Consider the following 13341-nt stretch of genomic DNA (forward strand, 5'->3'; position numbering starts at 1 on the left):
CGCCGTGCGATTGCATTCTAATGCCTGCTTTAAAATCACTCCGGTACCACAGTTGTTAGGACGCCATTCGAATCTCGGATGTCACTTTTCTTTTTTTGTTTTTGTCGGCTAGAGAAATATCTTGTTTAACTTCGGAAACTAAACTTTCTGGAAGTTCTGTAGCTGATTGCACTCGTACTCGTCAAACGTGTTTGACTGGAAACCTGGCTCTGGCAACATGCCTAAAAAGCTGCGCGCTTGACTGCGCATTCCAAAAGTTTAAACTATGTTAACATGCAACGTGGTAACCGGTTTCATTAAAAGCGTATTTGCAGCGCGTCCTGTCATTCCTACGGCATCCGTTTCGTTTTGTTGTTTGTATCGCAGCATACCATAGCTGCAGTTGAAATTCTAACGTGCGGAATTAGACCAGTGGAGTAGGCAGAAATCTTTTTCGGGGGGTGGGGGGGGGGGGGGAGGGGATTACCCCCTTGATCCGACATGGGATTTGGGCAGATAAGTGTCGTCGAGGGTTATTTTGTGCCCTGTATCCTATGGAGAAAAAAATTACGGGGGGGGGGGGTCCCGGTGTGCCACCCCCTGGCTACGCCACTGAATTAGACTGCGGGGTACCTTATGGTGAAATGTGCTTCATTAATTACAGCTATGTAGATATGCAAATCATCCTGCAAGTTCTTATCTCATCACGTTTCATGTCACTCTATACAGATGAGTGACGCGGTGACAGCTACATATATAGTATACAGCTGAACCTCGTTGTAACGAATGCTGATGCAGCGAATTATCGGATATAGCGAACTAAATACGACCTTTGGTTGGGCACGCTTCATTTCAGTGACATTCGTTCTTTTTATAACGAAACCGAAAACGCCAGAGCTGCTACGATATCGGCTGTAATGAAATTATGTTTGGTGTGCGCGAGGGTCAAAACTCGAAAGGTACAAAAAGCAGAATAAATTTGGAAAGACAATTCACAACGACATCTTTTTCCAATTGTTTGAGAAAGCTACTAGCGGAAATTTTGGTCATTCAGCACAAAACAAGCTCATTTCACTGGTTCTGCCACCGTGTGAGCCGAAGTCTGAAATGCCTTAGACAGGTAAGAATCACCACGGTTATACTGGGTTTGAAGCCTAGAATAATGCGTTTTTGTATCTAGCATTCCTGCGCAAGACAGGTGTCCGAATTTATAGAGCCGGTTTTCATATCTACTGTTGCAACGAATATCGGGCATAACGAACTAATTTATGGCCCCGACGCTTCTTCGTTATAGCGAAGACGAGTGTATAAACGATGCTTCACTAACCTGCACTTCCTTACAATATAAGCTTTTTTTTATTTTATTTTCGGTGAAACCAGTTCGCACATTACAGTCGGCACTGCCGCTCAGAACTGGGAAGGCGGGAGACTCTAAACGACTCTCAAGTGAGACACTCAACCTACTTACATAGAGCGCACCGTATCAGAAGCTTCCATTACTGGCGCGAGACGCGCCCGGCTCGTGGACACGAGTCAACGAGTGAGTGGAGCGAACGTTGACGCCTTCGGAGAGCACAACGCCCACACCGCGCTGCGACGTGCTCGACACTACGTCAATCACGTACGTCTAGTTAGAGACCGATAGGAGCGATTAGTTAAAGAGAGGAAAGAGGAGCGGTTCACGTGTCTAACCAGAGGTGGTCACTTCAACGACGCCTTCTACTGGGAGGGAGAAGAAAGAACATTCTTTTCTTTAATGAATACCAGGGTAGTAATCGAGATTCGTGGCTTGGGCACACCCACGGCGAACTGATGGCAAACGTCTCGCCACGACTATCGTAGTAACACGTGTCTGGACTACAGTAGCACCGAATGGACGACGTCATAGCAAAACGTTGTAACTGCTACTTCGGCTATAGTAATTTCGCGTGAACCATTCGCAGAGGCGTACTTTAATGTAGCATTCTTAACTTGTCGCCTACAGTTATTTCGCTCACTTCGAGAGAAAATCTGTGCTGTTACGCTTGAGTTGAAGATACTCTGCGAAAATATCGGCAGTAGACTAAATGTCTATCTTTGTATTTGCACTCCTTTCTTTAATGCACGAAATATGTAGGAAGCGTTAGAGTGCCACCACTACGGACCATTAACAAGAGTAATTTAAAACCTTAATCTCAGTAATAGGGATGGCTTGTAATAACCATAAAGGTCACGCAATAGACGCGTTCTCTGTTTGGAAGGTACATTAGGTGGACATCATCACGTTCCAGTGCCGAAACACTTTTAGGCTTGAAGCCTAAAGTCCAAGTTGCAGGATTTCCTGGATCAAAGAGCGAGAAGAGAGTGGAAGAAGAAAAGATATGGAGTGAAGGCCATGGGATTAGAGCCATCCACATTACGCTTCAATTAAGCTAACTTAGGGTGAGCTATTCACGCTTGCTATCATTCTCCTATTTTCCTGTAAGGCACCAAAGCAAATCCGAGATCGAAAAAATAAACCAGCGATGTTATTTTTTATGACCCGGTGTACCCAGCACTTCGTATAAAATCACTCCGGTGTACGCTCAGCACAAATGTCTAGAAGTTGTTCTTCACTCTCATGAACACTCACTGAATAAAACACTCTTTCTGACGACATACTCAATTTTACTAATGTTGAGCAGTGCCCCAAACAAATGTCTCTAACCAAACATGGCTACATTACATTTATATGGGCATGTTACTGGGCTTTGTTATGTTTTGCCATGCTTGTATGAACCAAAATCAGCCAACATGTTTGCGTAACCTTAGTGCTTATTTTCAGCAAAGGATTACGATTGACGAGCAGCTCAAGCTTCGATCATAATTTTTCCCTTACCACCGATGAATAGAGCTGATAAAAGTAGGTCGAGTAAACATAAATGTCTACCAGGCGATTGAAGTGGTAAGATTAAATAACAATTCCCTCCTGTTTCCGACAATCGCCGACCTGCTGTGACTCGCAAATGGTAAAGTCGACTTTAAAAAAAAACATTAAAGCACCCTCTTACTCACCTGACGGTAGAGGGACCCCATATGTAGGCAACCGCGAGCAGCGCCGCCCATGATAGGAGGGAACCCAGAATGACGTAGCGCTGCTTCCGGTCGAGGCGGCGTGTTACCCTGGCGACGACGGTGTTGTTACACGCAGTGCTGTATGGCGCCAGCTTAGACGCGGGTGGCGACTTCGTCATGTCGCAGGTTCACGCTCCTTCAACCTGTATTTAAGGTTTTGTGTCACGACATTTCCTTCATCCTCATCATCATCATCAGCACCTTTTCTTTCCTCTCTTTTCCACCCCTTCCCCTTTCCTAACTCTGAGTAGCGGGTCAGAAATTTTATTCAAGCCGACCTCCTAGCTTTTCTGCGATGATAAATCACTCTCGCTCTCTCTACACAGGACATCCAGAGCCAGGGTGCTCACTCCGTAACGGGACACATCTGAATTCAGTACAATTAAAACTAGCAGCGCTCATAAAAACCTTTAGAAGGATTTATAGAGCGTTTTGTTCGTAAGCGCCGTTTGCCATTCTGCTGCACGGTTGGGCGTGTTGGAGTTGCATTGCTAAAACCAAGCGCAGCATCCGCACCTGCCTTTTTTATAAGCGAAGATGATATAGATCCGATTGAATCATGCTCACCTACATTGCCCCCTGGATGAATAATAAAACATAGGAAATCCACATTTTCGCAAATTTTATGCTTCGAAAACTTCTTACGATCGGCGGTGATGTCTGTACTCAACTTTCCGTTATCTTCACCGCCTCTCCCCAATTCCTGATTCTCTCTCTCTCTCTCTCTCTCGCCCTTCATCCTACGCCGGGCATTAGGTCACGCTGACCTACCCTTTCTTTCATCAAAGGTAAATATCTTCCTTGACAACTGGCGCATCTGAAAAGCTAGACCGTTATGTATTGCAGACACAACTTCTTGAAGGAAAGAAAACTCCTTTCTATTCCCCTTTCCCATTCCCCGGGGCAGAATAAGCCACCGCACGGTTTTTCACTAACATATGCCTCCTTTCTTTCTCTCTCTCTCGCTCTTCTTGTAAAATATCAGTGTACATTAAGCTCCCGTTAATTAGTCCGACTCCGGTTAGTCGGACTTTTAGATTAACTCGAGCGTAAATAAAAGTACAGCTTTGAAACCCATCTCTTGCTACTGAAAAAAAAAATCGCTTTTCCTACTCGAAAGTATGCTGCTCCGGTTAATTCAACTGCGATGATAAGAGCATTTGATACTAAGAGCCACGAAACAGAAACAAGAAATCCAGCAGACATCTCCAATACTTTACTAAGTGCGGACGGTGAGTCGCTGACGGCAGCAACCTGCTCTGCAATTATGGCGACTTGCGTTGTGCCCTGCGCGATGTCTATTTCGGAGAATTTTGTCAGAGCCGACAGCGTTGAGGTAGTGACGACATGTACGGCAACTATAATACACAAAACAAAGTTGTCTGTCGACAGCAACTGCCTACATAGAGCAATAAAAGAAACAACAAATATTACATTTAGTTCATTTTGCCACCTTTCTTACTAAATTTGAACTTGCGGTTAGTTTGAGTCACTCTTGCGGTCCCACAAGGGTCAACTTAACCTGAGTCCACTGCACCCCAACGAAAATGCAGGCAAAGTGTATACATTTCGCTTAGGAACCATTGGACATTTGGGCTTCGTGTTGTTGTTGGCGCTGATGGTGGTGAAGTATTTTTTATTTATACATAAAAAAACATGGAAATGTAGGCTACATTAAAGCCGGCTATCCTATCATCAGGACATTAATGTTTAAAAACACAGAGAAACAAAAAAACAAGAAAGAATGAAACAATACGAAAAGAATAATCAGAAGCGCTAGACACGCATACATATATATCTGGCTTATAAAGAATACCTCTAAGGGCAGAGTCCAATGCATGCAGGGTAATCACACAGATTACCCATAGATACAGTCCATATACCGATAGTTTTTCATGAACTTACATATAAGATGAATATGGGATATGGCCACTAACAACGCAATACGATGAAGAGAAGCAATAATGACGATTACAAAGAGCTCATTAAACTAGAGTCCATTAAAAAATCGCGAAGAGCGCTAACTGTGCTTCCTTGATTTTGAGGGTGTGGCGAAGGTCCAAGCACTTTGCTAATTGTGAGTGGTCGTCTATCGAGGCTGTTCAACAGATCACTGTGTTGTTGTTGTTGTTGTTGTTGTTGTTGTTGTTGTTGTTGCTCGTCGTCATCGTCTTCCACTACAAGACCCCTTGTTTTTTACAGTTAACCTGACAATGTTTCGCGCCATAATCACGTTCGCATGACTTCTGGGCAGCCCATTCGGAAGAAAAGTCACGTTTCGCGCAGATCATTCCTTCTGTATAACGAGCGCTCCCAGAAACTTACGCGAGATTGAAAACACATTCTTGAGCAAAGCAGTGTGTCGCTGTTCATATACGACAATACCCCGAGGAAAAAAAAAACAAAACAAAAACAGAATAGCGCCATGTTCGAAACAGTGTTCCTTCTGATCCCCGTGACCTCGACAAGTTCAAGCAGGTTGAAGTTTTTATCAAGGTACGGATAAGGAAAAAAACAATAAGCTCCAGATAAAACAAAATGAAAAAAAAAAACCGCCTGACGCGCGGTTCTCATGGCTCCAAACGACCACTTGCAATCTCAGAAAGCCCGCTCTTTTTTTCTTGTCTCCCTAACACTGTAAACAAGGCGGCCAGTTTAACGCGGTGACTATGCTTTGTCCATGCTTTCTAGTTTGTTTGTTTGTTTCGCCCCTTATTTGGCCGACCAGTGTTTTCAGTATCGATCGATCTTGTGATCCCAAGGAAACCAGGATTCAGTTTTGTCGCGTTTAATTTTTTTTTCCCTCTTCGAATGCCTTTGGGCTTTAGTCATGTCGAGCGGACCGCGTTGTAGAGGTTCGCTTTCTTTTAGCCGTCGCGACTTGTCGCCTGACTTTGCCGTCCTTAAAGTGCTTCAAAAAGTACACGACCTCCCTCTCGTTTTGCTGCTGCTGTTCGTGGTAAAGCTTATCTGAGCAAGGCAGGCCCGCAATAAATGCACTGCACTGTGGATATTACGTACAAGAGCACAAATTTAAGACCGGAGGGCCGATGCATGTCTGGAGGAGTGCGCACATTGGTGAAAAATAAAAACGAACCAGAAGAAAGAGCGACCGCTGGCATGTCAGAGAATTGCGTAAACCGTACGCACACACAAACGTACAAATGCACAAACGCACACCCAAATAATAATAATAATCAAAATGAAAATCAAGTTAAGAGAAAAAATCGTTCGCAGAAAACCCCTGGAGAAAGGGCGCCATTATTAACTCTCAGACCGCTTTGCGGGCAGAGCAGAACTATAAACCAGCGACTTCAAAACGCAAGTTTTCTGTTGGACTCTGAGGCAGAGCAGCGTTGCGAAAGTGGTAGACGGTGTTAGTTAATCAGGAGATAAACTTATAGACAAATAGATAGGTGTTTAAATAAAAATGTACATCTACGATTGTTACTTTAAGCTCTAAATGGTACTGACACGAACACTTTCAGTTGTCGTTTTTTTTTTTTTTTAGCGTCAAATGAAAGCCCAATTCCACAAGAGCCAAATGTACTGCTAAGTGTGAGCGCACCCTGAAAAATTAGTCCCACGTTTTTAAAAGCTGGTCTCAGTTCCTACTGCACTCTGACATCACCAAACGGTACGAGCTTTTTGTCGTGTGATTGTGCAAAATATCGTGACGTTTTCACGGACGCTCCTCTCCGTGACTCCGTTGGTAACGTACAAGCGGCTATTTTGTATCTTTCGGTACCTGAGGTCATCACAACTAGCCATACTAGTGCGTGACTTAAGTCACCAGAATCGATACTGTAGCCCGACGTCATTTTAGTGTCGATGTCGGTAGGTGAATCATGCGAAAATTGATATTAAGTGTCAAAATAAAATATCTTATATGCATCACCTGAGCTTCACATTTGCTAAAAGCCGTCTCTGTATGCAGGAGATTTGTGTGGTGGAGTAAAGTCAGCTTCGAAAATTGGTTTTAGTACCCCTCTAAGAAACAGTGACGTGCAAGGTGCTGTCAAGGTGCAACGCTGTCGTCCTCGGTATTATTGTCTGCTAGTTCTCATATTATTGTGTCTAACAAAGAAGAACGAGCCCTTGAAATGTCACCTTCTTTCCTGCAAGGTGCATGTAACCCGAATATAACGAAACCGCATAGAGTAAGTGATGCTCTATCGAACACACGAATTTACTAACCGTCACTCGTGTCAGCCAATTCTCTCATAACAAAGCATACATCACATCGAGTTCGGCGCGTCCACTGTGAGAGTTGCTTGCATGTTTTATAGCAGAAGCCTCAAACATGCGGCCCGCGAACCTTTCGGTAGCAGTCCGCCGTAGACTCATGAATGCCTTCGTGCCATATTTTGTTTTTCGTAAAAGTATGTCCATGACCTACACAGGCATGACTGGTCTCAAGCACATTTTTCATGAGGCACCCAATTCGGTCCACATGGAATAAAAAGTCTATATTCCAGAATCGGCGTCCAGAATTTCAAATTTCAGTCATTCTCGAGAGCAGTATCAATATGTTTCTCGAAACCTGACGTCAAATCCACGTATAAACGAATGAGCCATATAAACGAATGAACTTCAGAAATGACCCATATATAGGATATGGGAAACGACTGTCAAATGGCAGCATTATATGACATTTTGTTCAACCTCCATCCTACCCTCCACCCCCCCCCCCCCCCCCCCGCTTCAACATTCTTCACCATACCGGCCCATCGAAAGACCAAATTTCGTGACTGCGGCCCGCTAGTTGAGGTGAGTTTGAGAAGCCCGCTTTATAGCGTTAGCATTTAAGCACCGAATAGAAAGAAAAAGGTACACAGAGACTGTCGAGTGTGAGAAACATTAACTGGAAGCTAATTGAGTGATGTAACTCTAATATGTTCACACTGCAGATATTTTTGCTAGTCGCGTCTATGCTCGTTGGGGCTACAAAAATGACTAAAGTTCAGTCACGTTTCGTTGTCATGTCGTCGTCGAGATTGCATCTTAGGTAGTAAACATTTTGGATTTTGTTCCTAATTTTCAGCTTTCAGCCTTTTCATTGTTTACTTTTTTTTTTCATACGAAAAATACCTCCCCTTTCGAGTAAGCTCTATCTAAGTATCCGATGTGTCCAAATAAGAGGCAACATTTGCTAGAGTATCCTGCGAGGACGGGCTGAATATTTTATCTTTGAAGCGCGCGCTGTCGTCCTTCCAGAAAACTCCGAGGATTTATAGCTTTTTACACCTGCGACGTGCATTCTACCTCTACCCGAAACAATAAAAAAAGAAATTAACAAAGTCAAAATAGAAGGTATAGCCAATGCAAGGAGTACCGTTTTCTTAATTTTTGTTACACCATATTTTCCTTTTTTGTTTCTTTCTAATTTCAGTTTTTGTGTCGCTTTGATTCAGCGATGATTGACAACAGAGCGCAAGAGAGCCCCGTGCCTAACTTCTTGGGTTCTTCTTCAATGAAAGAGCAACCTCGATAATAAATAGTCCTTACTGTCGAATAAGCGAATTTGTCTTGCATTCTGTAAAAAAATAAATAAAGATAAAACTCAGACGCGCTAGATTCCGCGTGAATATATGCGGAGTATGAGAACCAGTGTATTTGGTAAGCTTCCCACCGTCTCGTTGCGTATTACAGCGTCAACCAACATTCCGGCAAAGTTAACGAGAATTCCACGAAAAAAGAAAAGATATAACCTTGTCGAGAGCAGCTAAAGTTCCAGTCAAAAAAAAAGTTATCAACTTATTCATTCGTTTGAGAAAAACAAATCGTTAACACAGCAGACGACACTATCACTGGCCAGGTGCAAATCCCCTCGGTGCCAGCCAATATCCGCACTGCTAGCGATGCACTCTCAATAATTAGACGAGTTCTTTTGATCTATGATTCAGTGTCGCGCGCAAGCAGAAAGACCATACGTTTGCCCCACTTATATGTGGATGAGGCGAGCGTGACAGGATTTTGAGACGGCCCATGTGCAATATGGTAAAAGTATCCGCGCTGTCCGTTTCGTCTTTGAAATTTCACTTGGGGCGCATGGAAGTACAAACCTTGTACAAACTGCATAAAAGGATTTCCCCCTGCGACAAAGGAAATCTGCGGCACAGTAATAGCGTGAGGATCAAAGTGCAGGGACATTTGTTGTATAGCCTTTATTTTTCTTAGTCTCAGAAAGCTTTGTATTTTAACTGTAAGAAAGTTAACATGCTGTTACTGCTGTACTACATAAGCCTGCCCGCTTCTTGGCAACATCACTTTGCTTATTATCATTAAGGCGAAAGCCTTAAACGCCTAATCAAACGCCAAATTTGACCTTCGGCGTAAGCGGTGTCGGGGACGAGTGATGCAAGAGATCACCATCACGTGATGACGTCACAACATGATGTCACGTTGACGTCACAGATCACCGAAAGTTGTGATATTATGACGTCATCACGACGTCACCACATGACATCGTAGCTTGGTCAAAGTTGGGAGGGGCCAGGTCAGGTGCCTCCAATCTTGGAGGCAGTGCAAAACCACGTTAGGTGCAGAAAGCTTTCGAAGGGTGGCGGGGCAGGTTCAATACATTGAATGAGAAGGAAAATAAGATAGCTTTCGCCTTCGAGTCGTCTTAAGTGAACGCATAAGGGACCCTGTGAGTTTTTCTTTTCGTTTCTATAGTTTTACCCCTGATCACGTTTATGGCCTTTTCATTCGCAGCGTATGTATGTATGTATGTATGTATGTATGTATGTATGTATGTATGTATGTATGTATGTATGTATGTATGTATGTATGTATGTATGTATGTATGTATGTATGTATGTATGTACGTACGTACGTACGTACGTGCGTATGTATGTATGTATGTAATACATGCGCAATTGTTTGTTTGTTGGTTTTGCAGCAGTTTTGCTGGCAAAGTTCGGGCCTTTTATTTGATGTATAAAACGGCCTGTAACACGGAACCAGGAAAGACGGCGGCCCCCTTCAAACAGCTCGTTAAATCAGTGTTGGGCCAAGTGGTGACACGACCTGGTGACAGCTTTAACAAAGCTTTAACACAGCTTCAACAAGCAGGCAGTTCGGCTGAAAACTTTCCTGGTTTTCTGTTACAGGCCGCATGCCAGCGTCTTATAAAGCAAATATAAACTATTTCGAACTTCGCCAGCAGAAACTGGACCATAGCAACAGACTGGCGGTCATGCCATATGTGCATGCGCTGTCTTATCGTTCGAATTCGCGAACTCGATCCAGAAATGCACGTTAAAATGCAGTCATCCACGAAAAGGTGCAGTACAAGCTTACTGCACAGACTACGACTAGGTGTGGCGTTCACTCGTCGCTACACTTCCCCCTTATCGGTCGTGCAGACAGTACGAATTGATTGCGAGGTATGTGGCACTCCTGAGACCGCTGAAGACCTCTTGTGCTTCGCTTAGCCAATGTCGCCAAAATACGAAAAACTCACTTTGAAATTTGTGACGTCACGCGCAAAGATGAAAGGTTGACCTTGATTACCTCCTTTATTAATGTGCCTATGATGGTGAAATTAACGACATAAGTGTTTTAGAGTATAATTTATCATTCTAGTCTAATTCACGGCTTCACTTTACTGTCCCTTAAGGAGAGGGGCCAGGTGAGAGATGCGGTGTGTGAGCAGAGGCCTGTGTTAGCACTTCAGAGTGGTTCCAAGGTGCGGCGAGTACACGTGCCCTGGTTGAGTATGTTCCTCTTGATGTAATAAAGCTTTCAGTTGATAGTATAAGCGCTAGTGTCGTTCCCGTTCTTGTCCGTGTCTTAATTTTCGCTTAGATTTTTAATGATGCTTAATTGCTCCCCCAGCGGCTTCATTTATTTTGAAAAATGCAGTATACATACTAGCCAAGTTGACACATGCAAGCGAAAATGAGTTTGCGCCTTTCAGGACGCGCGGAAACGTAGCTCTTTACACCATCACAGCACCTCAGCTAGAGACTCTTTAACGCTCAAGGTCTTATGAGTGATAGTGTCAGAAAAATATGCACGTGGGAACGATACAGAACGGCGTTAGCGAAGAGCACGACACGCTTCGAAATGTGCGCTCTTGGAGAGCTTATAGATCGCCGTTATTATTTTATTATTATTTATTTTTAAAAATAAGGATAAACAGCTTGCCCTGCTATCAACCTGTCAACTTTGATGAAAAAAGAAATCGATCGCGATGCCAAACGGGAGATCTATGTTTTCGGCGTTCACCGTCTAAATACATGGTCGCTACGCCTGACATGCAAGGGACTAGCAGTCTCGCTTGCTCTTAGACGGAGGCATGACATCTTAGTGATCGTAATCCCCTGGTTTTTTGGCTCTGTTTTGAGCAGGGACGTATACACGAGGACAGACGTTGCAAAACAATCGGATTCAGAAGGTTCAATGCCTCGCACACAGTACCTTTGTTTAAGAAATCAAGAGAAAAAAAACGGGTAAAGGGAAAAAGAAGGACAAGGTCGTCGACCTGGGTCATGTCCTGTTCGATGCTATGGACAAGAGAGCAGTAAAATTGATGGCTAGGATACACAGAATCGGAAGAAAAACAGAGAAGTCATTGGAACAGAAGAACGTGAGCTTACATCACGCAGTCAAGCGTGGTCACGCCCTTAGTTTTTCCCACAAAATAAAACTGCAACAGAACTATCTGGTCACTTTTTCTGCTCAGATGGCTTTCTACGCCCGCATCTGAGGTGTCGTAGACAGATTGGCTCTGGAATCGGCTTATTCTAGCACCGAAGGCACTCGCTCGTCGAACGAAAAAGTGTTCCTTGGATTTACGCAACCGCAACACTCGAAATGTGTACCTGTCAGTTGTTCGTTCGGCTGTGACAGTGTTATGCAGAGAGATCTCTGAGAGGATTGGTCAATGCAGGGAAGAGGAGAAAAAGAAGCGATGCAGTCGACAAAAGTGGCTAGGCCGTGGGAGGCGCCTTCGTTAGCAAAAACACAGATGGGAAACGAGGGAGTCTTCGGGTAGTCTTCAGGCGGTCTTCGGGTAGCCATGTTGACAGAAAAGCTTTTTCTGATAGATGTTCCACATCAGCTGTCGTATTCCCAAGTGATGGCGACTAACAGTGTGACGGTTATAGGAGACCTGCGTACGCGTGACACCAAGAAAGCGGACGGGTGGCGTGCAGCGCCAGTACTGTCACCGAGCGTCGTGTTGGGAGGCGTGGGTTGCACTTATCGTAACCCGAAGCATTTCGGACGGATGTGAACGCTCTTCACGTTTACAGACTGCCCGCTCTCCCTAATTTCAAGTCGTTAGAGACGCCATCAGCAAACTTACATCTCTCTCTGCTGCCAGTGAAGATTCTTTCATCCCTCGTAAAGAATGCAGCAAGGACAAAATGAAGTCGTTAGGCAGACGTGTATAACTTAAAAGACCGTTGCTAGGCCGTCGTGTTATGTCACTGTCGTATTTGATGGCGGCACGCTAACCCAGTACACGCTTCAAGAGTCTGCCATAACGTACTTCGTTCGTCAGCAATACTCATGTCCCCTCAAGTGAACCATTGAAGGATGAGGAAATGGAAAAGCGGTACGTGAACTCTTAACTGCTGACGCTATAAAACGGAGTGCGGTAAAGTCTGCTCCATGGAAGGAACACTCGGTCACTGTCATGCCATCACTAGTGGCGGAGATATATTAAACGAAGGCCCTCAGACGCTTCTTTTCTTTTTATGTATACACGTCTGCCTAATGGCACCGTTCTCCGTGGTTTTATGCGTACTGTACGTGGAATGGCGCATGTTACGTCCGGTGGGCTCATTATTCTCCGTTCCTGCACTTTGTACCGTCCTCCACACTAGATTAGTACCGCTTGCATGCATTATTACCGATACCCAAGAGTAAAATGCGCAAGCACACAAGAGCACACAAGAGCAAAATGTTGATTCAGAAGCCACTGTTGTGGCTATTTCGCGCAAAGAAATAACAAGGGAAGGGTTATGCAAAATATTCAAGGACAAATACATACAATGCATAACCAGACAGTCTCGTTCCCGCGACATTTATTTAATTGTTATTTCATTGTCCACGCTTGCGTGGACCAGAGCCTCGTTAGAGGAAAGTTTGCACTCGTTAGTAATCCAAGCGCATGCCCAGTCCTTTACTGCACTTAATTATGCCTTACGTGCCTGCATAACTGCGAGAAGAGAGCAAACGCGATCATCCTCGTCATTAGCGCACAAAATTAAAGGCTCCGCAATGCACGATCACGGAAGGTGATTATAGGAGAGC

At 44.2% G+C, this 13341-nt stretch overlaps 1 protein-coding gene across 1 annotated transcript in view; it reads right to left on the minus strand.

Moving 5' to 3' along the window:
• Positions 1-13341, minus strand: part of LOC119382904 (fatty acid hydroxylase domain-containing protein 2) — a 69406-nt gene that overhangs the window by 55403 nt on the left and 662 nt on the right. Inside the window, exon 2 of the mRNA XM_037650812.2 lies at positions 3013-3215. Within this exon, the coding sequence (XP_037506740.1) occupies positions 3013-3191 (179 nt within the window). The 5' untranslated portion in view covers positions 3192-3215. The remainder of the gene's footprint in view (positions 1-3012; positions 3216-13341) is intronic.

The sequence above is a fragment of the Rhipicephalus sanguineus genome, chromosome 2 (assembly GCF_013339695.2).
Source record: "Rhipicephalus sanguineus isolate Rsan-2018 chromosome 2, BIME_Rsan_1.4, whole genome shotgun sequence".
Taxonomy (NCBI): domain Eukaryota; kingdom Metazoa; phylum Arthropoda; class Arachnida; order Ixodida; family Ixodidae; genus Rhipicephalus; species Rhipicephalus sanguineus.